Genomic DNA, 25,119 nt, shown 5'->3' on the forward strand with positions numbered 1-25,119 from the left:
TTCACAATTTTTAATTTTGATCATGTATTTGATACTTTTTTGTATTTTATCAAAAACGGCATATTTACCGTAGGGGTAAGGTTTTCGTAAGGAGGTAGGATTTTAAGCTTATCGTTTTGATATTTTAAGCATTTTAAGTTATTGGGTTTCTAATCTATTAATTTATAAATAATTAATGAATTTTTCAAGACAAATATAGGGTGTGAAACAAAGCTACTGGGTTCGCCGAACTCGTAGCTATAATACTGGCTCCGCTCCTGCGTACACTCTATCCTTCCCAAACTTTACTTGTAAGATTACATTGAATATGTTATTATTATTGTTGAAATAAAATTTATATATCTGAAAATTCCGTAAAAATACAATATAACATAATAATAAAAAATATTTAAAAACTCTCAAGACAAAATAATATCACATAAATGGGACAGAAAGATTAAGTATTTATTTAAGGGACCATTTGGGTTGCAGAATCTTGTGTACATGGGGATAAAACTAATGGTTCTGATCATAATATTATTGCTATCTTTTCTCCCCTTTTTTTCTCACTTATATTCACACACACACATACAACAGTGTACTGTGTGCAAAATATAATGAGTGAGAGGGGTCTCAGTTGTATCTGCAACTGCTGCAACTATTCTGCTTTTATGGCAGCTATTGTCTCTGACAACTTATACGGAAATCCATAAACTAAAGTTTTCTGTAAACAAATCAAACTAATTATTATACTAAGTGTAGGAGTTTTTTATGCCCCTAGGCTTATCAGAGTTTTCTGATATTTTACAGTACTGTGACTGTCCCACTGTGACCAGTGCCTGGTAGATGGATCATGAGAAGATTGTACGTTGTGCTTAGCTTTTACTGCAAAAAACTTCTTATAGCCAAACTTACTTTTACTTTTCATCTCTGTTACTTTAACCACTACCCCACTCACTCCACTTACATTTTCACCTTACTTCTGTTCCTACTTCCTAGTTTATTTTGATGCCCTTTTTCCCTCTTCCTTTTTCCTTTGCTAAGACTTATGAGTGGCTGGGGATTAGTTGATTACTTTTTCAAATATATAGGAGTATAATATTTGTAACATGAGCCGGATACCGGGTAAAAAATTAAAAATATATAGTGAAAATAGTGCGGTGTAGCTATTTTTCGAACTGGTAATTAAAAAAATAGTTAATGTCTGTAAAGTCATTAAAATCACTATTTTGCGAAAACACAAAAAGTTCTAGCATAATATGCGGGATTATGGACTTCCTGCATATAAACTTCCAGCATATTATGTTGTAACTCCAGCACAAGGAAAGTTTCAGCATAATATGATGGATTATGAAGTTCTTGCATATAAACTTCCCGCATATTATTTCCAGCACATTATGCTGAGAGCTCATACGTAAAAATTTCGAACTTCAGCATATTATGCTGGAATATTTATCGAATTTTTAAGGATTTTTTGTTCAGATTTTATTTTTACATGAAAAAATGGCTAAATTTCGATTACTTTTGAAATCGTGACTATTTTTTAATTAACCAGTTGTAAATCTAGCAATTTTATTTTTATTTTTTCCCAAATATATATTGTCACAAAGAAGTAGTTAACAAATAAGTGATTCTTCCTATATACTAACTTAATCCATTAATAATCAATTATAATACGAATAGAAGAAAATAATCCGACAAATTGATTTTTTGTTTTGTTTTATTTACATCTCATGAATATATTTTATCGATCAAGGGCCATATAGTTAAAAGAATATTTGTAACGATCCTGTACTCCTTAGTCTTAATCTTGAATCCTTCCTTGAGTTAGAAGCAAAAAATTAATTGTTGCCATGAGGTAGATCACATGAATGGGAAGAATGTGAAGATGCGTATTTATCTTACTAGTCCATAACCAGTTTAATTAACTCTTAATATTGACAATAATAACAACAACAACAAACTCAATATATCCTACAAGTGAGGTCGAAAAATGTATCAAGACCTTACCTCTATCTTATAAAGATATAAAGGATATTTCTGATGGACCATCGATTCAAGACAAGTATAATCACAGCAATAACGAAAAAAATATGACGGTGATGAAGCCTTGAAAAGAAGAAGGATTATCTCTTAAGATTGAATTGATTTAATTCCGTTAATTTATTATAAATGAATTTATCCATTGCAAGTTGCAACTTTCATTTAAGATGGAGGAGAAACGGTATAAATATAAGTCAAAAGGTTCATCATGAAACAAAGTAGTAGGATAGTTATTTCTGTGACAAGATCTCAAAAGCAACAAATTTGACTGAGATAAAAAAAATCTTAGACGTTCCTCATGATAGAGAGAAAAGTACGTTACGTTTTGGTGGCCAATAAGTCTAAGGCCCGTATAATTAATATTTAATTAATAAGTAAATCTCATCCGTCCGATCGGTTACTTGATGGATGTACCAGATTAAATGAGAATCTCTATAAATTGGTATCTCCCCACCCATTAAGGTCACTGTATTTTATTTTTCTTTCTTCCATCACTAAAGTCGGCGGTAACGAAAGCTAGGGTAAGGGGCGAGAAACCAATCTGAATTAACGCTTCCGCTTCACGATAATGGCTTACGATTCAGGTATGTTTTCTATACGATTTTGTGTAAGATTATCATGTTCAAGATCCTGGTATGCAATTAAAGTTTATGCTAACATGTGGTATCCGAGCCTGGATATTTGAACGGATAATTTTTTTGAAAGAAAGACTAGATTATGATGTATGTATAACTGTTCCAACGTGATTATCGAATTGCTTTCAATTCGCCATTATAATTTGTATTGCTTTCGAATCTGATGAGGCATCGATAATAAATCATTGTTTTAAAGGTTCCATCATACTCACTATTCATAAAATAATTGATCCACCTTTGGGTAAATCTTTAAGTTCTAGCAATAATGAAAGTTAATTTATCAATTTATTCAATAATAGGCATTTCATTGGTTTTATGGATAAACTATAATTTTATGGATAACTGTAATTTTATGTATGCATATTTTTCATAAATATACTAGTTTGACCACTTTGACGACTAACAAACTATATAAACATAAATGCACACATAAAATAGATATCTCAAGATTTATGCATGTGAATACTTTAAACATTTCAGTTTGATCACTTTGGTGACGAATTTAATTGCCTACTAAAGACTAAATGGCTTTAAATTATGATAGTGTGTCGTAGTATTTACCCAAAGGAGAATTGCGATATACTTTTATTATTTTACTGAATCCATATTGATTTGTGAGCATATATTATATATTTTGCAGCTATTCCTCTTCATTCACATGCTTCGTCTGTTACTGTGTTCAACGGATTGAACTTCTCTGAATGGCGTGAATAAGTCCAGTTCCACTTAGGTGTGATGGATCTTGACTTGGCTCTGCTGAATGATAAGCCTCTGCCATTACTGATTCGAGTAGCGCGGATGAGAAGTCTTTCCATAAAGCATGGGAATGCCCTAACAGGCTAAGCCTTATGTTTATGCGAATGCATATTGCCAACAACATTAAGAGCACTATTCCACAAACAGAAAGTGCCAGGGAATACCGGAAGTTTGTGGAAGAATATTTTCGTTCTGCAGATAAGTCTCTCACTGGTACACTAATGGCTGAACTCACGGACATGAAGTTTGATGGGTCACGTAGTATGCAAAATCTTATTATCGAGATGACTAACATTGCAGCAAGACTTCAGACCTTGGGGATGAAAGTGGATAGTTCTTTTTTGGTTTAGTTTATTCTGAACTCGTTGCCTCCTGAGTATGGACCTTTTCAAATTAACTACAATACTATTAATGATAAGTGAAATGTTAGTGAATTGTCCAGTATGCTTACTCAGGAGGAGTCAAGACTTAAGAAATAAGGGAGTCATTCAATTAACCTCATGGGTCAAGGAGCTGGTAAAAGGACTTAAAGTGAAGCCCAACAAGTTCAAGAAGAAGAAAGCACCTGCTAAAGCTCCACAGGATGCTAAGAAGAAACATAAGGCAGATATGTGTCATTTCTGTAACAAGGAAGGACATTATCAGAAAGATTGCCTGAAACATAAAGCTTGGTTCGAAAAGAAAGGTACAATTAGTGCTTTTGTATATTTTGAATCAAATTTAATAGAAGTTCCTAATAATACTTGGTGGCTTGATTCTGGTGCAACTGCTCATGTATCTACTACGTTGCAGGGATTCCTTATGATCCAAACTACAAATCCAAATAAGGATTTCTTGTTCATGAAAAATCGTATGAAGGCTCCAATTGAAGGCATAGGGACTTATCGTTTGATCTGGATTTGATTTAAAGTTTGGAAATAGATGTTTTAATTTATATAAGAATGCTATTTTTTATGGTTCTAGTTTTCTTAATGATGGTTTATATAAACTGAAACTCGATATTGGTTTTTCTGAATCTCTTCTTAATGTTCAACATAATATTGGAATTAAACGTAGTTCACTAGATGAAAGTTCTGCTTACTTGTGGCATAGACGTTTGGGTCATATATCCAAAGAAAGGTTAGAAAGATTAGTAAAGAATGAGATAATTCTGAATCTAAATTTTACTGATCTTACTGTATGTTTGGATTGCATTAAGGGAAAGCAAACCAAACATAGTAAGAAAGGTGCCACAAGAAGCACCCAACTTCTTGAAATTATACACACTGATATTTGTGGATCCTTTGATGTTCCATCTTTTAGTGGAGAAAAATATTTTATCACTTTTATCGACGACTTTTCACGTTATGGATACATCTATTTGCTGAAAGAAAAATCTCAAGCAAAAGATGTTCTCAAAGTGTTTGTTAATGAGGTTGAAAGGCAATTAGACAAAAAGGTGAAAATTATTAGGTCAGATAGAGGTGGTGAATATTATGGAAAATATAATGAATCAGGATAATGTCCAGGTCTATTTGCAAAGTTTCTCGAGGAACATGGCATATGTGCACAGTATACTATGCCAGGAACACCTCAACAAAATGGTGTTGCAGAAAGGCGTAATCGAACACTTATGGATATTGTTAGGAGCATGATTAGTAATTCTTCATTACCCAAATCATTGTGGATGTAAGCTCTTAAAATCGTTATATATTTATTAAACAGGGTTCCTAGTAAGACAGTTCCAAAGACCCCATTTTGAACTGTGGACAGGAAAAAAACCTAGTTTAAGGCACCTGCATGTTTGAGGTTTTCCAGCGGAAGCTAGAGTTTATAATCCACAAGAAAAGAAATTAGATTATTGAACAGTAAGTGGTTACTTTATTGGTTACCCAGAAAAATCTAAAGTGTTTGTGTTTTACTGTCCAAATCATAGTTCGAGAATTGTTGAAACTGGTAATGCAAGATTCATTGGGAATGGTGAAGTTAGTGGAAGTGTTGAAAAGCAAAGTGTGGAAATAAAAGAGGCGAGGGTCAATATTTTATTACCCACGAATATGTCTACTTCCACACAAATACCAAATATTATTCCAGTTGTTGAAGAACACTTTGACAACACCGAGCAACATTTGGATGAAACACTTTATGAAGAAACTGACTCTCAAATATCTGACACAAATGAACCACAAGAAATGCCATTAAGAAAATCTCAAAAAGTTAAAAAATCGGCTATTTCGAATGATTACGTGATTTATTTGCAAGAGTCAGATTTTGACATTGGTCTTAATAAGGATCCGATTTTATTTTCACAAGCCATAGAAAGTAATGAGTATGACAAATGGATTGATGCCATAAAGGAAGAGCTAAAATACATGGAATACAATAAAGTCTAGAATCTCGTTGAATTGCCAGAAAGTTCTAAAAGAATCGGGTGTAGATGGGTTTTTAAGACGAAACGTGATTCAAATGGCAATATTGAACGATACAAAGCCAGAGTTGTTACCAAGGGTTATATTCAAACAGGAGATATTGACTATAAAGAGACCTTTTCACCGGTCTCAAAGAAAAACTCGTTAAGAATTATTATGGCTTTGGTGGCTCATTATGATTTAGAGTTACACCAAATGGATGTGAAAACTGCCTTTCTTAATGGAGACCTCGAGGAGGAAGTTTATATGGACCAACTAGAGGGTTTCGAAACTAAAGAAAAAGGTCAAATGGTGTGTAAACTGAAGAAGTCAATATATGGACTTAAACAAGCCTCACGACAATGGTATATAAAGTTTAATGATACCATGACATCTTTTAGATTTATGAAAAAAAACCGTTGATCAGTGTATATACCAAAAGATCAATGGGAGCAAGTTTATATTTTTAGTCCTATATGTTGATGATATTCTACTTGCTACTAATGATTTAGGCATATTGCGTGAGACTAAAGATTTTCTCTCTAAGAATTTTGAAATGAAAGATATGGGTGAGGCATCCCAAGTGATAGGAATAGAAATATTTCGTGATAGATCACAAGGATTATTGGGATTGTCTCAGAAAGGCTATATCGAAAGAATTCTAAAGAGATTTAATATGAACAATTGTTCAGCAGGAATTGTTCCAATTCAAAAAGGGGATAAATTTAGTCTCATGCAATGACCTAAGAATGACGTAGAACGAAAGGAAATGGAATCAATTCCCAACTTTTCAATTGTTGGTAGTCTGGTGTATGCTCATAATTGCACAAGATCGGATATTAATTTTGCGGTCGGAATGCTAGGAAGATATCAGAGTAACCCATGAATTGATCACTGAAAAGCTGCAAAGAAAGTTTTGAGGTACCTGAAAGGAACGAAGGATTACATACTCATGTATAGGAGATCCAAGCATTTGGAAGTTGTTGGATACTCAGATTCAGATTTCGCTGGATATATTGACACTAGAAAATCCATGTTTGGTTATTTGTTCCAATTAGCTGAAGGAGCAATATCGCGGAAGAGTGCCAAACAGTCTGCCATTGCTACATCCACGATGGAAGCAGAATTTATGGCATGTTTTGAAGCCACGACTCATGCATTATGGCTGCAAAACTTTATTTAAGGACTTGGGGTTGTCGACACCATTACCAAGCCGTTGAAAATTTACTGTGATAATTCTGTAGCAGTATTCTTCTCCAAGAATGATAAGTACTCCAAAGGTGCCAAGCATATGGAATTAAAGTACTTTACCGTCAAGGAGGAAGTTCGGAAACAAAGAGTGTCACTTGAGTATATTAGAACTGATCTCATGATTGCAGATCCGTTAACGAAAGGTTTACAACCAAAGACATTTAAGGAACATGTACATATAATGGGTCTTGGCTGTATTTATGATTGATGTATTTATGATTTTTGACACTCTGAGCTCATTTACGTGTTTCTGATATGCATTAATGATTTTTTGTTTCTCATAATGGTGTACACATTATTATTTTGAGATGTTGCAGGATAAGACTCAATGAGACATTATTGTGGATCGTAATATTTTATAGCTTATGAACCTGATACGATAAATTACTAATGTTGTAGTATATGGAAGGGAGTATGTAGACAAATTATATATAACCGCCATAACTCACATTTACTAGTTTATCGTATTGTGGTATTTATGGTGGACATTATAGAAGAGATTTGTGTATGCGCAACTAATGTTCCTATATTAAATATTAATATTATGTGATTATTGGGCCAAGTGGGAGAATATAAGATTTTCTTACGTTTTGGTGGCCCAATAAGTTTAAGGCTCATAATTAATATTTAATTAATGAGCAAATCTCATCCGTCCGATCGGTTACTTGATGGATGTACCAGATTAAATGAGAACCTCTATAAATTGATCCTCTCCCCACCCATTAGGGTCACCGTATTTTATTTTTCTCTCTTCCATCACTAAAGTCGGCGGTAACGAAAGCTAGGGCAAGGGGCGAGAAACCAATTTGAATTAACGCTTCTGCTTCACGATGATGACTTACGATTCAGGTATGTTTTCTATACGATTTTGTGTAAGATTATCATGTTCAAGATCCTGGTATGCAATTAAAGTTTATGCTAACAAATTTTGCAAGTTGAAGTTTGACCATAAAATTTTAATAAGTTACAGTATTGAACTTTAAGTGAAATATAATTATTTACCAAAAGAATTTAAATATAATTACTTCAAGCTGAATTAGTGGTTTGAAGGTGTATTTCAAGTTAAGTTTTCAAATGTTCAACTTCCTCCTACCATTCTTCAACTTCTACAATATATTTTTGTTTCTAAGTAAAGTTTATGTCTAATCAGAACTGCAACTTCAAATAATCTCTTTTTTTTCAACTTTAACTCAAATTTTGTCCAAACGCCTAACAACTTGTTTGGATGGTTGTTACATGTCGTTATATAATGTATCGTGTTGCATTATATTGTATAATGTATCATATTGTATTGTATTGTACTGTATCGTTTGATGAATATAATGTTCGGATAAATTATATCATTTGCCGTTATGTTATGATATCACGCCCAGCAATATGAATAATAAACTTGCAATATTGTAAAGAAAAATTTTGATACGGGGTAAAATTATTATATAAAAAGGTAAGGTAAATGATAAAATAAAATAATTTAATAATAATGAAGAGTGAGATGAGAGAAAAAGACAAGGTAACGACGCAATCACACCAAATCGGTCGTTACATAATGTGATAAATTTCGTCGTTATGTAACGATGGAATTAACAATACAATATAATAAAATTTAAATAACAATTAAAATAAATATTATATTTAAAGTAACAATACGATACAATATAATAGGTAACAGTCATCCAAACAAGTTGAAAAATCTAGTTTTAAAGAGGCCCGAAAAACAGCGGAGAATTTAACAAACCAAAAACTTTGCTAAGTACAATATTTGTTTCTTTATTTTGGTTGTTCGAAGAGGGGTACAAAGTGTTGTGTACAGTTCCGACATGCATACAGGTGAGTTGTTGTGTCATTTTGGGTTCAATAAATGCAAATGCATTTTTGAGTTAATAAAGGGATAACTCTGAGCACATAATGTCCTACACAAGCAACTTGAATTGCACCAGAGAAAAAAACCAATCAAATACTAGTTTGATTGTTTAGTTAACATTGCAAAAAATTTACATAATCAGAAATGACTGTACATTAATGATGAATAACAGATTTAGTACGATCTTAACATAAATATTACAGAAACCCTAAAATTTTGTATTGCAGTTCAGAACTATTATTGTTACTCTTTTTTGGTGTTTGGATCTTCACGTAATTTGAACTTCTTATTTTATCATTAATGACATGTTTATTTAGACACAAAAATCTCATGTGATGTTTAAAGATATAAGCTTCGAAAAGTCTTTTTAAACTTTGTGTCTAATCGAACTATGCAACATAAAATATTAAAGCAACTAGTTATAATAGTCTCGCCCATTAGTAATATTGTCCGTTTTGATCAGACCCGTACGGCTTTAAAATACGTCAATGATATGTCTACTTGTATACCCAATATCTCTTACGTGTTTTGTCGATGCGGAATAGTCTTCCAAATTACATCTGAATGTATTCCTTTGTGTGATAGCAGGAAATTGCAGGGTGCCAAATATAAGGACTTTTTATGTAGGTGTACTCTAAATGCACATTACTAACAGAGGTTAAGCCCTAACATTTTACGAGACCCCAAAAAACTATCATTAGTAAAGCATCCAAAAGACTGACAATACTGTTTTACCCTCTCTCTCTCTCTCTCTCTCTCACACACACACACACACGCACAACAGAGGCAGTCATATTTTCAACTCATAAATTTCCTTATCAAATTTCCTAAAAGCACAAGTAGTATTAGTTGGCAAAACAGTACGTAAAAAACAATCAATATTTCACATGACTCGAAAAGGCATGCAATTGCAAATGGCCCTATCAGTTTTTAAGACTGGTCTGACAAAGCAGGACCATTTTATCTGACTCCAGCTCCTTGCTGTTTCATTAAGGTTTTCTTTACCTGAGAATTGACTCTTTTCCCAACATTAACATGTCATATCAGTATCCTTAACCTGTCTTAGAAGTATGACCCTTTGTCTGTAAAATTTGCTTGTCACTGATACCCTAATCACTCTTTAAGCAGCATTTCCTGCAACTCTCATGTGCTACAGACGGCTAACAAAAGGAATGAAAGTGATCGACACATAAGCTCTTATAAGGGGTCGTTTGATTGGTGGGATAAGGGATAATAAACCCGAGATAATTTTATCCCACGTTTGATCATGAGACCGTTCCAATTTATGTCAACTTATCCCCTTTCTAAATTTAAAAACAATATAGCTTAAACTTCCAATTCTATCATTAATGAGAAGTTTTTATAACCACACAAATACTTTGGACTCCTTTTTGACTTGTTTAAGACCACAAAATCTAAAAATCTTCATTTTTTCTTAAACTACGTGCCCAGTCAAACAGATTCAAATTAGAACGAAAAGAGTATTAATTAGTCCGAGAACCATAGCTAATCTCATAGAATATCCCAACTTATGAGATATACTTGTGTATCCCATCATGGTAACCAAACGACCTCTTAAGTGTTTTTGTCAATAGAGCAACTCTTGGTGGATGCTCGTAAAATATCTCACACAGAGATCTGCTCACATCTTTATACAGTTGGACACAAGAGTTAAAGTAGATCTTTTAACCCCTTACCGCTATGGAGCAAAAATAAAACTAACAAGGGATAGAAGGTGGACGAACTTGGGAAGGAAATTTTTGGGGGCAGTTGAAATGACGAAGCCAGTTCAAGAAATCGCGCAGAGCAACTTTTTTATACTCAGAACCTTCTGATATTTCAAAAAGTGAGCAGCTCCAGAAATTAAAGATTGGTACTAGCAGTTGTGTTTTCACTCTCAAACTAAACGAGGAGAAAGAGCAGAGTTCAGTATAGATAAATTAACTTTTGCCAGAACTCCACTCACTGTACAGATATATTCTACATCCTTTCATGTTCTCCATTGCATAGGCTGCTTGGTATGCCTGAGCTGATAAATCGAATAAAGAAAAACACGAGACTGATGTTAGATATCAGTACAAACTGATTAAATGTTCTATCTTCTATGATACACAACTCACCCTATATTAGATTTTGAGCGATAAATCTATAAGCTACAGATACAGGAACTTGCGTTCCACTATTACATCACGAATTGGATCTTTGCATGGCGCCTCTATTCCTTCTGGAAGAAAGAGAGTACAAAATCTGTATGTACAGAAAACATCTGTGTGTCCACGAAAAGCTGTTTCATCAATAGAAAGAAAAAAATAACAGATTAGCATGTTCTTTGAGGAAAACCAAAAATGACTTTACCGTAAGATGAAGTGAACATTTGAACGTACACAATTTTTTATATGGAAAAAGTGGCAAGTGAAGTTTATTACAATCTATAATGGGCTTGCATCACATCAATTGATACCCTAAATAATAATAATAATAATACAAAAAGTTTCTAGCTTCCGTATATGCAGATTCAGTATTGCAAGCGAAACTATATGGCTTCAGATAACAACAGTTGAAAAAAGTTGGAAGCATAAGCACACACCTTCATAAAGGGCCGATCTCGACTTGGGAAAGACTCAATAAAGCTCTCCTTCAAGAGTAGAGATACCTGATAATAAAAGGACAGGATAAAGAATTCCGAGTTAAAAAGAAGTTTCTTTACCAGTCAGTGTAAGCATGAAAAGCATATGTATTTCTTTTTAAAAGCTGTGATGTTTATCAAACTGTACATATTGTTACAAAAAAAAAAAAAAATAACAGCAACTAGCATACCAGTTAAGCAAAGGAGCTCACACTAAAGGAAAACTGAGATTTTAACAATGCAAATCTTCATAAAATCTGATGTTTATATCCAATCACCAAATGGAGCAGAAAATAGGGAAAGTTTCAGATAAGTTATGCTTCTACCATCTGAAACTATGCAACTCGGTGATGCATGTGAATTTTACCTTCAAATGTTTTCGAGCAAACTATACTATAACAAAACTGTGTCTCCAGGTTAACAGTAACACTGGTGTAAATTTTCGTATGTACAAAAATAGACAATTTTGAAGAGGTTCTCCTCAATTTTTGGTACTCGGATACAACAACAAAAAAAAAAAATCAGTAATTCCCACAAATGGGGTCTGGGGAGGGTAGTGTGTACACAGACCTTACCCTACCCCAAAGAGGGCAGATAAGCTGTTGAATCATTGATAGTAAATTCAGAAGATAGGAGCTTCAAACTACATTTTAGTGTGTAAGGTTGCTCAAATATTAAATTACTGTTTCAATTTCTGCGATGGATAAACCGGTCATACGGTTTACAGCAGGTTAAGCATGAATCTTGAAGAATCCGCACCAAGTATCAATTTCAATTGTTCCCTATTTGGAACAGGTTTTGCCAAAGAGTCTAGACAACGTTTAGTTCTGAATAATTAAGTTACAGATACCGCTCGAAGCAATACAAGTACAATCACTAGGTCCAGGTTAATTGAGCCAGTGCATTTTACTTTCTCTTGGTTCTTTCGTTAATTTTCTTCAAAACATTCCAGAGCATTTAAAAAAAAGACTTCTTCACACAAGTAATCAGCCCGATCAAATACTCTGAGGAGAAGCTACAAACCTTATCATCATTTGATTGGACATTAGTAATTGTATGTGAACGAAGGTTTGAGCACAGAGAATCCAGGTAAGACCGCAACACTGCTAGGAAACACTTTGCAGCTTCAACCTAAAAAAAATATCATGGTTAAAACAACAATAAAGACACAACCAGATATAGCCTAAACACTAATGAAGAACTTCTAGAAAAAGTTTTCAAAAAAAAAAAGGTGTGTTAAAGAGACGTGGTTGAGTAGTTATATTCTTTTTGAAGATTTGTTGAATGTTTTGCAAATGGATAAAAGAACTTTTTCTTTGAACCCTGAATCCACTTCTTTACAAAAAGAGAACAGTTTTTTCAATACACACATTTTGCTACACTACTTTAAAAACTTAAACAAGCACGTTTTTGAAAAGTAAGACTTCGAAAAATTATGCACAACAAACACCACTTGTGAATCCTAAATGTTCCTTAATAGGCCATCAATTGATTGAACTCAAGTAAGATTCTTTGTGCATAAGAGGGGCCACAGAAGTAAATACTCCGTGGGATAGCTGAAGGAAGAAAAGATAAAAGGACCAGGACAATATCTTCAATAAAACTCTTAAGAGATAATAGCTACTCTACATACCTTCAGTTTACATTGTATGATTGTAAATGTTTCATATAAAATAACAAGTATTCAGGTCTACATATACAAATGAAATGGAACATCTCCTCAACAGTTCACCGGTCTAATCATTTCTACCAATTCACAATTCAACTTGCAAAGATGGATCCACTGGTGGAGCTACGAGTTCATCGGGGTAACATACTTTGCTAACATTTTCTCAAAAACTAGGTGGTTACAGATAGAAACTAATACTCCCTCCTGCCCAAATGCAGAAACCACCTTCTACAAGCACACAAGTAAAGAATCTCAAAGCTCGCCCTTAATATGGTACTATTTTTACCCAATAAGAGGAACTCCAATTTACAGTTACATCCTCATTAATCATTTTGGGTGCTGGGTCAAAAGGAGAGACAATATAAGACAGATTGAGCATCTCCAAATGGGGTAAGGATTAAAATGGTCAAATAAGTGATTACCCATTCAGAAGGAAAGGAATATGAGCATTTGTAAAGGGATAAAGATTAAGATGGTTAAATAAGTGAATCACACATTCAGAGGAAATGAAGATTGTGAATCCTTGTAACAAGGAGAAAACAACATACTAAGGTTGAATTCAAGTTCATGAGGCTCCAAAAGTGAAAAACTAAATTAGACCTTTGACACTATAATAACTTTTCATTGCATTTAAAAGTAACCTACTTATGTAATTCCAAACGGGCATAACTGCATTCATTTGTCCTTCTACATCTTTTTCTTTTCTTTTGCATTCATATGTCACACTTTTGCATAATATTTGTGTTACTCCTTTTCCATTTATTTGTTGTCTCTCACGTTGCTGATTATTTTTGGGTTTTGTTGTCACAAATCTATTGTCTCTGAGCCGAGGGTCTCCCGGAAATAGCTTCTCTACCCCTCTGGGGTAGGGGTAAGGTCTGCGTACACTCTACTCTCGCCAGACCCCACTGGTGGGATTTTACTGGGTTGTTGTTGTTGTTGTTGCTTGTGGATGGTACAATAGACTATAGTTCAACAAACTCACAGACTATAATCAAGCACCAAATCTATAATTAGAAATGCTTCAACCATGCTATTCTGGGAATAAAACAAGTATATCAGTGGCTTTAGTTGGAAGCAACCAGCTAAGTTAGACGAGTCAAAATATAAATCATGGCTGCCCCTATGGCAGTGGACAGAAAAAAGAATGGAAGGGAAGCAATGAAAGGTGTAGGAATACCTGAACATCTGTGCACTCATAAACTGGCCTTTTTCTTGCCAGATAACTTTCTCCCACCAGCTTTGCATGGTAAGGACTTAAGCAAGAGTATAACTCCTTTTGCTGCGGAAGTTGTGGTATAGTTGGTGACTTCACCTGAATTCCAATGTAATACACAGGAAAAGAATATCCCTCTTAGAAAACTTAATCACAAGCAATAAAAACTTCACAACATCATATGCAGTACTAAGTAAAAAAGTTTTGATAAACAAAAACTAAGAAGACAGTCTACTGGAGAGAGGAGCAAACAATTTCTGTCTTCAGCTCATGCAAAAGAAATGACTTAGTTTATGAACCTGGTTCTTGTTAGCATCTACAAGGACGATATTTGTTAACTTTGACTGAACCTCAGAGGTTTTGTTCTTCACACCTACCTACTCAAAGATAAGGAAAAAAAACAAATAAAGAAACAAAATATAAGTAAATTCACCATAAACAATCCCTTGTGACCTAAGAAATAAACAATCAAAAAACAAATTACATTCTCACACAGACAAGATCAGCTAAATACAGGAAGAAAACATACTGAATGATTTCCCAATAATGCAAGATATCTACGAAGAAAGAGCAGGAAAAATGATGTCATGGCACAAGATATACAAGATAGTGAAGAAAACATTCATCATTGGCGAAGAGAGCATTTACAAACCCATCGACTTTTACTCGCAATGAAACAAACCCCTCATTCAAGTACTCCAATTGTTTTAAGAATGGCCTCATCTAACTTCCAACAAAACCTTTTTACTTGCACATATCTTTGGGGGCCAATTATGAAAGACAAGGAAAGGCCTAAGACAGGGATATACTCACTATATAGGGAACGGGTGCATCAAGAAAATCCAGCATGTCATTTGGCAAAACCTGGACAATTCGCACGTCAAGAAAGTTAGATAAATCAGGAAACACAATAGATCTATTCCTTGAGGAAAAAAATTCATCGCCAACTATAAGTTACCGGCATTATCAAGCTTTGCCACTGATAAGGACGAATCAAAGGGATAATGGACAGAACACAAGCAGACAATATTCCCTGCAATTAAGTGACTCAAATTAGATTCTGCATCAAATATTTAGGGCTTCCCTAGAATATCAGTTCTAACGATCATGCCAATTCTAAGGGAAATTGTGGATCTAGAAAGAAGGTTTTCACCTAACACGTTACATGTATTTGAAAAACAAAAATCAATCTTCAAATTAATAAAAGGTGTGCTGACTAGGCAGAACAAACTAATCAAGAAAACATCCAGAATTTGAAGTCAAAACAGCACTCATATGATGCCAAACCTGACTGAATCATACCATACAAAAGATGCCGCCAACTGATACGTACCAAATTTGAACAAACCACAACAATTTGCTTCTCCAGTAAAGCTGCCGCAAACAGTGTCAGCACCTATAAGATGCAAGTAGGAACAATAATGTCAAAAGACTTTAACAAGCATGCGAGAATCTTCATAGTCAAACATTGAGAGATTAAATAGACTCAAGCATAACTTAGATATAGGAGTGCGAATGATTTGATTATCTAAAAATCAGAAAAAACAATACTGTATAGAGCTTGAGCAATTATCTAAAAATCCAAAAAACTAAACCCATCTCCCATTCTGTTGATAAGAAAAACCATGATTTCGCTTAACCTTCTACTTTCATTTTTAAAATAAATAAATAAATAAAGACAAAGTGGAGGCCTCCGCAAGAGGTATGCTACCATAGCAGCTCAGAAATAGGACAATATTAATAAAAATAATTAATTTTAAAAAATGACAAAGAAAAGAAACATGTGTTCCATGTTTTAAAGAATAATGGGAGAGCCCATTAGGCAATCAACAGGGAATTAGTCATTTTACCCTTTTAACATGTTTACGTATTATTTCAATGATATTCTAGTAAGTTTGTAGCTGGGAGCCAGTTTTCTTTAAGAGGTTTTCCACTTCAAACCCATTACATTGAGTCAAAGTTGGAGCATCGCGTACAAGTTCCTGTCTCTACAAAGAATGAAATCATGCATACATTTTCTCTTTATTTCAGAACTTTCTTGTTCAATGCAACAGCTAACGTGGATGACATTAACCCATCTGGCATTGCATTTTTCTATACGAAATTTGGTGACAAAGAGGCAATCATATCTGATAAAGGTCAAAAAGTTTTATAGTAACACTTGTCACTAATATTCGGGTTGTATAGCCACACACATGTTCAAGCCGCAATGAGCCGCATAAGCATGCAATAGCCCAGACTGACAGAGCAGTTGCTTCCTCTTCCACCATGAGTGCATTGTGAGCCTGTATTATCGAAACCAAATTAACATAAGCTGATAATACATAGAATATCATCTATTGAAAGGTGTAGCTAGCTGGATACATTACCCATTTATCGCTATGTATATATTTATCATTGAAGCGTGAAGTAAAGAGAGGGGGTGGGAGTGAGAGATGTTATGTTTTTTACCAGCAATTTCCATAAAAAGAATTTACCTCAGCTAACTCCAAACTTGTATTGCATGATTTTAAGTCAATTGTCGATCCAGCAACGTGCAAAAGCGCTTCGTCAGGTCTATGGTATTCTAAAGGATGAAGGTGATCCAGAGGATGGAACTTAATTGTTGAGCCCCTTGCAGGACATTTTAGCTGGTAATATTCACATATTATTTGCAAAGATCCATTATTGTTGGCCTACAAAGTGAAGGAGAATGAAGGGATCAGCGAAGACCTCAATAACCCACTAATTACAAGCCAGAGCTTGAAAAAATACTGGGCCTATGCTAAGTAAGATTCAAACCTTTGCCCATTCTACTATATCACTATGCTGACTTGAATCATCTTGACCAGAAAAGGATGCTTCCTCTGTTTCGGTCTCATCAAAATCACTTCTAAAATGTCTATCTTCACTAGGAGAGCCCTGGAAGCTGTAATCCAAAATTAAAAGCACTTCATAGAGGCGATGTTCTCTCAATATTTTGGATATGATAGATATATCACAAAGCAAAAAAAGGGACACAAATTTATGAGACAGATCGTAAAGAAAAGATTGTACTAAGGAGCTAATAGAGGAAGTAATATACCCTTGTCAAAAAAAAAAAAAAAAAATAGAGGAAGTAATATACCTAGAGGAAGATTCAGAACTTTCACACTGATGATATCTTAAAAGTGGCAAAACAGCATGCGGTACACCCTTTTCTACCAGTTGTTTGTTATCATCAGTGGAATTATCAGAAACTTCAGGGACTTGCCTTTCAAGTATAACTTCTTTATTAGCACAATCTATGTCAGTATCAACCATACGTGCCTTGTTATCACTTCCATCTTTCTTTGGGTGTACGTACCCTTCTACAACTCTATACTCCAGCTGAGACATGTCATCAACGGTTCCACTAATCACAGAATCAGTCGTGATTGGTTGGGAGCTTTCTACAGAGCCATTCAGGATGTACTGATCTCTTTCTTCCAATGATCTGCTGGAAGGATTTTCTTCCAGATTTTCTTCCTTGTCATCAATCATAAGGGAATCAAAATTAAGATCACCAACTTGTTTTGTTAACCGCTCCAATCTTTCTTCAGTGAAAATGCTAGAAAAGGGACAAATAACAGTACTTCAGTAGGCACTAGCAACAGAGCAACAACAGCAATTACTTGCGAAGAATCTCTGAATTTTAAGAACAGCAGCAAGCGTCTGGACAAGCTAGAAAATTCAATCGAAAGAGAAACAAACCTATTTAATACACCAAAGTGAAGATCGAAAAATGGAAGTCTCGAAAGAATGCAATAACAGCGGCGTGTCGTTAAAATTTGGCGGCTAATACCCAAGCGGGTATGTTGTCCATCTGAAATCATGGAAAGCAATCCAGAGGGTTTATGGACCATTTCCTCAACTAGAACACAGCAACCGTATAGGGTTGAACTATCAGCAACCTACATCAAGAAACTTAGAGTTAAAATACATACTCCAATTTGTCAGCCACCAATTCTTTTGTCTAATTGCTTTTATCTTTTTACCTTAGGATGAGAAAGGGAGCAGAAAAAGTAAACAAAAGTGTCCTATTCATAAAGCCAAAGCTGGCACATCTATGCACAGAGTAGACATGAAAGCTGGAAGCCACTTCTTACTGTTGTTTAATTCAAAGAAAGAGCTATTAAATGTTGGTGATAAATCTAAAGTCTACAGCAGAAAGTGTAAGGCACTTCATCTTACTGTTGTATTTTCAAGTGTGTTGCACTATTCTAATTGTATATACCCACAGGAACCTGTTTAACAATAAAAACCAGACTACTAAGGAGACCAAAACAGCCGAAAAGTTGTGTAGTTTAATACTAACGTTTAAGAATAATGGTGTAGATAGAAAATTAAATCTATAAAGTTCCATGTACAACTTAATGTTATGCTCGATTACAAAAAAGAATGTCGGACGAGATACCTGAAGCCGGAACACAAAGGATAGATCACTTTGTTTAAGGTGTTCCTGGAAAAGTAGCAGCACATTAACACGTATATCCAAATACCATAAGCTTTGTATTACACCACAAAACCAAATTTGCATGCCAAAAACACAGAAGTTAGGTTGATAATTATCAGACAGATGACAAAAGAACAGATAAATATTTCGATTTCTAATGGAAAATAAACAACGGGACAGAATAGTAGTTTCCTCAATATTATAACTATATTCTCTTTGGATGGAAAGAATACTTCTTTTAAAAGGGCAATACACTACTCCAGCTCAGGAAATCATTTGGAGGAGTAACATGTTCATTTAAGGATTTTTTTTTTTAATTGGTCACTAAATATTTGAAAATATGCCAAATAGCAGATAGTCATCCCTTCATTAATTTACATATCCTTGTTTCTACAAGAAGCCTAAATCTAGCAAAAGTATAGAACCCACAGAAATATAGTCCATCAATGGAACCTAGAACATCCAGCTTCTTCTAGTTCAGAGTATCCACTGCAAAAATGCATATATGCTTAAAAAAAGTTTCTGAAAACAAAGTCTTTGTGCCTGCATAAAGCCTTCAGTCATTCTCCTATGAATATTTAATTGTCAAATAACGTATTAAGCCTTTCAGAGAGTATTTTTATCAGCTGCTTTGCAGTAAATCCCACTACAGTTTGGCTCTTCTTACAGGAATGTGTTCTTAATTATCACTTCGGAGCTTATTATTGAAAGGAATCATCACTACCTGACCCAGAAGTATTTCATTTAACTCACTCATTGATGGAGTTCTCTCAACAGCATGAACCTGTAATCAGATGCACTATTATTGAACTGTCAGAAAAGATCCACTGCAAGTATGGCTGAAAATAGAAGGTAGAGATGAGATTGAAAAGACATTATTGTTTAACCTGGTATAAAATACATTGCATTCCAAGTTCAAGCCATATTTAATTGTATCCTTTTTTCCTCTTGAAAAGGAAAGGAGATTGATACCTCACTCAGTTTGTTTTATCTTAAATCAACTAGTCCTTTTTTTTATGTTTATTTTTCTTTGTTTTCTTACCTTAGGTGGGAACGGGTAAATGTAATTGCAAGATGGGTGATCCATCACCCATAACATGGTGTATGCTTCAATAAAAGTTTTTTGCTTAATTCTTTACAGAAGTTGACCAACTGCAACCGCATTTAACACTTGAAATACTGCAAGCTAATCTCCCCTATATATCAACAATACAATGGAAACTACCCCAAAAGTTCCACGAAACCATCAGATATTATACGTCAAATAAAAGGGAAAAGGGGCTTGATAGGGATAACCCAACCTCTACTCCAGCTGGAAAGCAGAATGAGAGAAGATCCTTGTATTTCAGTGGGAGTTGCTTCTCTGGAGGGTAAACAAACAAGACCTGAAACACAAATAAGTAATAACATCTTATTGTCCATGACAATTATACGGTTCTAAGTCTATGCAAACTAAACCCCTAAGAGATTCAACACCTGAGGCTCAAGGTTAGGTTCCACCCGTGATTGACTTTGACCACCGAGTGCACTTCTAAATCTCCCGGGACCGTCTAGCTTTCTTGAAAAATAAAGCCTTTGAAGCGCTTGAATATCACAGTTAGGATGGAGTCCGACAACTACCATGCTCTCAAAAAGCCTTGATGGCTCTTTCCAAACTCTATGATCCTGCAAGCTTACATAGTATAATTATCTAACAAAACCAAAAGAACTCTGTCAGAGTATAAACTGAAAACAAGGAGTTTAACGTCTATCATTCACCATCATCGGAACTTCAGGCTGGAATTACTCCCTCGGTCCTAATTTACATGGTGCACTTTTCACTTATTGAAAGTCAATTTGACTCATTTTTAAAGCTAAATTGGATTAGATTAACTTAATATTTTAAAATAAAAATTTAGATATTCAAAAGTTACAAGAAAAGAACTATACGTTGCAATTCTTCTCATATCAATATGATGAAAAATACATCTTAAAATGTTGGTTGGTCAAAGTTCACATAGTTTTGGATCTCAGAAAGCAAAAAGTGCCACATAAATTGAGAAAGAGGGAGTAGTATTTAATTTGTAAAAAATATAGGAACGAAGTAGCACTTGGAGCAAATGCAACTAAAACCAGAATTAGATACTGAGGGAACTTTAAATGGATAACTTAATTTCCTGCAATTTAGCATACAGCAAAAAGATCCAGGGTTAGGCAAACAGCATACCAGGGATTGCAACTGAAACCTAGCCCACTGACGCTTTTGGCTAGTTAGTATTTCCGGGTTGTAGGCTCCACTTTTAACTTGAGGGGGACTCGAAAAACCTTTCATTAATCTAGAAACTTGACGCTGAAGTTTCTGAAGCTGGCTACCACTATCATCTTTAGATGAATATACAACGGAAGGTCGTGGTGACCGAACAGCAGCTGCAGCAGCAGTAACAGCTCTTGCAACATCTTCGGTTGTTTGAAAAAACGATGCACCCCAACCCGGGCTACCTGACTCTTCAATTTTCTCCATTCTCAAAGCTACTCTCTCCTACAAAGAAAAGCACAGAAACTCAGAGGATGTGATTTCAATGATATAAAGTAGAAATGCTTGCATTTTGGTGCAGATTGCATGTCAAAGCACGCTATACCAAAAACCAAATAAAGTAACAACCCAACCAGTGTAAGTTATTTCAAGTTTCAGCACATCTGCCTCCTAACAAGGGGAACAATAGTTTGTTTGTCATTTGATAACTTAAAATTGTTCTCTTTTTAAAATTAAAAAAAAAAAATCGAGTCCACGTTAAAAATCTGCTGAAGCATCAAGCAGTTAAAAACTAAACAAGTAGTATGCTCGTTCTTGATTATTCATCTTACCCCTTTTAATCAAGATATGGCTATGTATCGTTAAAACAACAGCAAATCATTTACCAAATGTAAATGTAAAATTGATAAACACTTCATAGCGATCCAGTATCAAAAGGCATATAACTACAGTAATAGCTACATAAAAAAATTCTTTAAAAAAAAAAAGATGATCTTTATCATACTATAGATCATAAAAGTTGCCCTCGGGACTAATCACAAATTACTTTAGTCCAGTCTTACACGTATAGCTCCAGTTCAACTTCTGATCAATCAAAGGACCAAATCCGTACAACAATTATAAGTATATCCAAGCTCAAAAAAGTCACATAAAGTAAGCTACTTCTGTGAACTAATTTCTTAGTAAAGGTACAAAAAGATCACAACTTTTCACCAAATAGCCACTAAATTTTAACATATCCTAAGCAAAAGCCCTATAAACAAGAACAACTTGGGTTTAACCAAAAATCATTTAACAATCCAAATCAAACCATGAGGCAAAAAATAAAAATGAATTACTAAATTAGGAAACAAGATGTAAACATCAAAGAAATCAAAATCAAGAGATATCCACATAAAAATATCACACAAAATGAGGAAATGAAGAAAAAAATGTTACCTAAATTTATCGTCAAATTGGGAAAAGACAGAGAGAGTGATGTTTTTAGATACGTAGGTATCTATCAGATAATAAGAGAAAGGGGGATTTAGACAGATGAAAAAGAGAGTAATATTCAGATTCTGTGAAAAGGAAGAAACCCCCAAAGAGAAAGGTGCAAGAAAGAAGAAGAAGCATACATGTATGTTTAATTAATAGTTACTTGGAAATTAACACAATTAGACAAATTAATTAATACTCCTAGTAGCATTTCTTTATTTAATTAATTTAATTTTATTAGATCTTCTGAGGAAAATACTTTAATGAAAAACAATGTCAGCACCAAGAGAAAAATAAAAAAGTGAATCCTCGTGTTTGACGAATGATACAACGACATGAGGACGGTCGTTTTCCCTTAATTTATTTTTTGCTTTCTTATTTTGTTTATTAGTCATTTTGGGGTTCGAATAATTCGAATAGACGTGGATAAGCCCCATTTTGGGGCAAAACATTCTCCATCGAAAGTATTTCTAGTGCTCAAATTCGAGATTTTACTTACATTTTCTTTAGATCGTTGTTACGTGTCGTTTTACAATACATCATATTGTATTGTATTGTATTGTATTACATTATTTAATAAATATAACGTATAGATAAATTGTATCGCGTATTGTCATTTCATGATATTACGCACTAACAATATGAACAATATACTTGCAATGTTACTAAGAAAAAAAAGAATACATAGTAGAATTATTATATAAAAAAATAAGACAAAGGATAAAATATGATTATTTAATAATACGGAAAGGTAAGATGCGAGAAAAGCAAGAAAATGACGCTATCACACCAAATCCCGTTTCATAAAGTGATATTTTTTATCGTTATGTAAAAATGAATTTAACGATACGATGATACGATAAAATTAATATAACAATTAAGTCAAACATTATATTTAAAGTAACAATACAATAGAGAACAACCACCCAAACAAGTTCTTAATAGTAAAAGGATACTTGTCAAATTTAAACTTGACATGTTATAGTAATAATACTTGGCATAGACTTTATCAAAATAGCATCAAATCTTTGTCTACGGTTCAAAATTCATCACTTCTCTAAATTTATTAATAATTTTTTTGAATAATATTTACGGTCAGACTTCTCTATAACAACATGCTTATATAACAACATTTCACTATAAAAATCAAGCTTTTTCGGAGCATATTTTCATGTTATGTTATAATATATGTTCTCTATAACAGCACTTCGCTATAACATCAAAAAATATTCGAAACAAACGAAACTGCTATAGAGAGGTTTGACTGTATTTAAATTATTATTTTTTATCCTGGCACAACTTTGTTTTAGCACGGTTTGTTTGGTAGAGATTGAAATTTAGAAATTAGACTTATTCTAGGATCTATTTTCAAGATATTCTGGATTGTATGACCTTTTCTTTTTTGATACACTATTGTTTTTCCTTCTCTCTTTCTTTTTCTTTTGGGGTTTGTTGGGGGGGGGGGGGGAGTGAGGGGGTTGGTAGTTAGCTTGGATGTATTTGACTTAGGAGATATCTAATCTAATCTAATTGTGTACAAGAATCTTATCTTTTCAATGTTTTCACTTTGTCTCTTTACTTAAAGTTAATTGTGTTATTTTTTAAAGTTTCGCTGATTAAATTACAAGGAATTATTTATAATTAATTTATGACTGTCTATACACAACTGTATACTACTGGCCAATTTGAAAATGTGTAGCAATACGCATGATTTTTTTTTTTTTTTAAATAAGGTTGTCCCCAAAGAGACCACGACGCATGATGTTGGAATTATTTTTTTTTTGGGCGTAAAGCTTAGGTTACTTAAGTATTTAATATTTTTGGAATATTTGTATTGATTGTATTTTTTTCTAAATTGCCTTCTTACATTATATAATATTAATATCTCACAACCATGTTAGTCAAATGTCCAAATAACAAAAGGAGTTGAACACACGACCTTTTCTGTTATAGCACTCCAACAACATAACTAGTTGAGTTAAGACATCAATGGCATTAGATATTTATGGTTATAGAACTTTGCACTATTGGTGTATTACAGTTGAAATTTTTTAATACTTTAAATACATATAACAAATGAAAAGGTTCTTAACCCTAAATAGGATTTTTTTTTCCAGAAAATCTTCTTCATTTCTTGTTCTCTACTATATAGTGCCAAAACTTAAGCAAACTCTTGAAATGTACAATATATCATTTCTTGTTCTCTACTACTTTGCTAGAAATTAAGTAAACTCCTGAAATACTTATATATTGTGCTAAGGCAGGTGACTCCCCTATCCTAAGTGTAGGCCCGCCTCTGTGCATAAGCTATTCTTCATATATGAATATATTCTATATTTTAAATAATTGATATATATTTTGATTAACACTTTAAGACTCAAAGCTTAAGCAATTACATTGGTCGATCTGGAGGGGAGGCACAACTTGACTTTTGGTGTGCTGCATGGGTTCAATTGCCGCTCTAGCATCAACCAAATTTTTATTTGATAGTGGTAACTCTCAAGTATATTTTCATTTAAAAAAATTTTAAAGCAAAATATTACTTCTACCCTAAGCTCCTTAACCTTCGTTTATCTTTTTGTATAAGAAGATATCCCTTTCTCAGCAAGATTGAGAAGTACATATATACAAGAAGATAAGGAAGTTCAAGTGAAAAGGACTCAACTATTTTCTTCTCTAACGGTGTTGTTTAAAGTTAACTCTTGTGCGCCTCAAACTATTCTACCTGCTATATATACCATCTTCACCAGTAA

At 33.9% G+C, this 25,119-nt stretch overlaps 2 protein-coding genes across 5 annotated transcripts; one reads left to right on the plus strand and one right to left on the minus strand.

Moving 5' to 3' along the window:
* The first annotated feature begins 2,590 nt into the window (after positions 1-2,590).
* Positions 2,591-3,763, plus strand: LOC138895087 (uncharacterized). Its single transcript, XM_070179817.1, has 2 exons — positions 2,591-2,606; positions 3,426-3,763. The coding sequence occupies exons 1-2, from the start codon at positions 2,591-2,593 to the stop codon at positions 3,761-3,763; spliced, it is 354 nt and encodes a 117-aa protein (XP_070035918.1).
* A 7,052-nt stretch (positions 3,764-10,815) lies between these two features.
* Positions 10,816-22,505, minus strand: LOC104092828 (uncharacterized). Of its 4 annotated transcripts, XR_685511.4 has the most exons (20): positions 22,328-22,505; positions 21,083-21,394; positions 20,353-20,541; positions 20,178-20,261; positions 19,601-19,660; positions 18,838-18,882; positions 18,135-18,334; positions 17,530-17,991; positions 17,205-17,331; positions 16,901-17,098; positions 16,619-16,708; positions 15,757-15,819; positions 15,382-15,456; positions 15,237-15,287; positions 14,723-14,800; positions 14,388-14,522; positions 12,562-12,669; positions 11,500-11,565; positions 11,033-11,196; positions 10,816-10,941 (listed from the first exon to the last, which is right to left on the minus strand). XR_685511.4 is itself a non-coding variant. In XM_009598501.4 (19 exons), exons 2-19 carry the CDS (start codon positions 21,374-21,376, stop codon positions 11,128-11,130), a joined length of 2,394 nt encoding a protein of 797 aa, XP_009596796.1. In that variant the 5' UTR covers positions 21,377-21,394; positions 22,328-22,505; the 3' UTR covers positions 10,816-11,127. The 4 variants fall into 4 exon arrangements, 2 of the variants coding, with proteins under 2 accessions (XP_009596796.1, XP_009596797.1); XM_009598501.4 differs by having other exon boundaries at positions 10,816-11,196; XM_009598502.4 differs by lacking the exon at positions 14,723-14,800 and having other exon boundaries at positions 10,816-11,196.
* Between the last annotated feature and the right edge of the window lie 2,614 nt (positions 22,506-25,119).

The sequence above is a fragment of the Nicotiana tomentosiformis genome, chromosome 7 (assembly GCF_000390325.3).
Source record: "Nicotiana tomentosiformis chromosome 7, ASM39032v3, whole genome shotgun sequence".
Lineage (NCBI taxonomy): Eukaryota > Viridiplantae > Streptophyta > Magnoliopsida > Solanales > Solanaceae > Nicotiana > Nicotiana tomentosiformis.

Coding starts and splice junctions, on each gene's coding strand:
- LOC104092828 (XM_009598501.4), bottom strand. CDS start 21,376: ATGGAGAAAATTGAAGAGTCAGGTAGCCCGGGTTGGGGTGCATCGTTT. Junction 20,262..20,352: donor AACCTAACCTTGAGCCTCAG/GTGTTGAATCTC, acceptor TTTGTGTTTCAG/GTCTTGTTTGTTTACCCTCC. Junction 11,566..12,561: donor TCCAATCAAATGATGATAAG/GTTTGTAGCTTC, acceptor TTTTATTATCAG/GTATCTCTACTCTTGAAGGA.